This window comes from Mandrillus leucophaeus, unplaced genomic scaffold, assembly GCF_000951045.1.
Source record: "Mandrillus leucophaeus isolate KB7577 unplaced genomic scaffold, Mleu.le_1.0 Scaffold6463, whole genome shotgun sequence".
NCBI classification, from domain to species: domain Eukaryota; kingdom Metazoa; phylum Chordata; class Mammalia; order Primates; family Cercopithecidae; genus Mandrillus; species Mandrillus leucophaeus.
Window position 1 is genome coordinate 1 of NW_012106990.1, and position 1,219 is coordinate 1,219.

A 1,219-nucleotide genomic window follows, 5' to 3' on the forward strand; every position below is an offset into this window, starting at 1 on the left:
AGTGTGATCTCCGCAGGGTAGAAGCCCAGGGCCCAGCACCTCAGGGTGGCCTCATGGTCAGAGACGGGGTGGTGGGTCACGTGTGTCTTTGGGGGGTCTGACGGGAAAAGTCAGAAAATTCAGGCACTTTGCATCTCTCATGGGACACTCCAGCAGCACCCATGTGACCATCCTGAGAATGGACAGGAAACCTGGGGTGGGGAAGGGAGCACAGAAGCCAGACATCAGCCTGGACACAGGCACCTGGGATAATCTCCTATTCCTTGGAAAGTTCTAGTCTCTGAGGGGAGAACAACGATTTCTGGTTCTGACCTGAGTAGAGGCCGAGGGACTGAGAAAAGTTGGAATCAGACCTTCAAACACATTGAGTGTGAGGCAGAGAATAAGGCCTGAGAGAAAAAGTCAAGGGGCCCAAGGCTGCTGCCGGGGTCAAAAGGGTACTTCCTCAGAGATTTCATGCCTTAATTGTCCTAGAGAGTAGAGGGTACCCTCAGAGGAAACTCTGGAAAACTTATGCCATTCTCCATTCAAGGGAGGGCGACATTCTAGCGCTGATCCCATTTTCCTCCCCTCCTCCTAGGAGGCCACCCCGGGAAATCTATAGGAGATGTGGAAGACTCCCCACTGCCTCTGGTACCCGCGTGCTGCAGCGTCTCCTTCCCGTTCTCCAGGTATCTACGGAGCCACTCCAGGCACTCGCCCTCCAGGTAGGCTCTCAGCTTCTCCGCCGCACGGGCCGCCTCCCACTTGCGCTGCGTTATCTGAGCCGTCGTGTCTGCGGCGGTCCAGGAGCGCAGGTCCTCGTTCAGGGCAATGTAATCCCTGCCGTCGTAGGCGAACTGCCGGTACCCGCGGAGGAGGCGCCCGTCGGGCCCAAGGTCGCAGCCGTACATCCACTGGAAGGTGTGAGACCCTGGCCCCGCCCCCGCGGTCAGGCCTCCCCACCGATTCCCGTCCCCGCCCCGACCAACCTGCGGGGATTGTGGCCTAAACTGAAAATGAAACCGGGTAAAGGCGCCTGGGGCTCTCCTGGATCCTGGGTCTGGGGGGGTCCCGCAGCCTCGGGGTTGATCTCAGACCCAGAGACTCCGGGGAACTCGGGCCGTCCGTGGGGGATGGGGAGTGGTCCTGACCCGCGCCCCAGGCCGGGGTCACTCACCTGCCTCGCTCTGGTTGTAGTAGCGGAGCAGGTTCCTCAAGTCCCCTCGGAAAGTCTCTG

General features: G+C 60.0%; 1 protein-coding gene across 1 annotated transcript; it reads right to left on the reverse strand.

The window, feature by feature from the left end:
* Nucleotides 1-4: 4 nt before the first annotated feature.
* LOC105554514 (HLA class I histocompatibility antigen, B-47 alpha chain-like) lies at nt 5-1,216 on the reverse strand (the record flags this gene model as incomplete). The annotated part of the gene is made up of 3 exons (XM_012001021.1): nt 5-97; nt 638-913; nt 1,160-1,216. Coding segments are annotated over 3 exons (426 nt in total), but the record flags the coding sequence as incomplete, so codon positions are not given.
* Between the last annotated feature and the right edge of the window lie 3 nt (nt 1,217-1,219).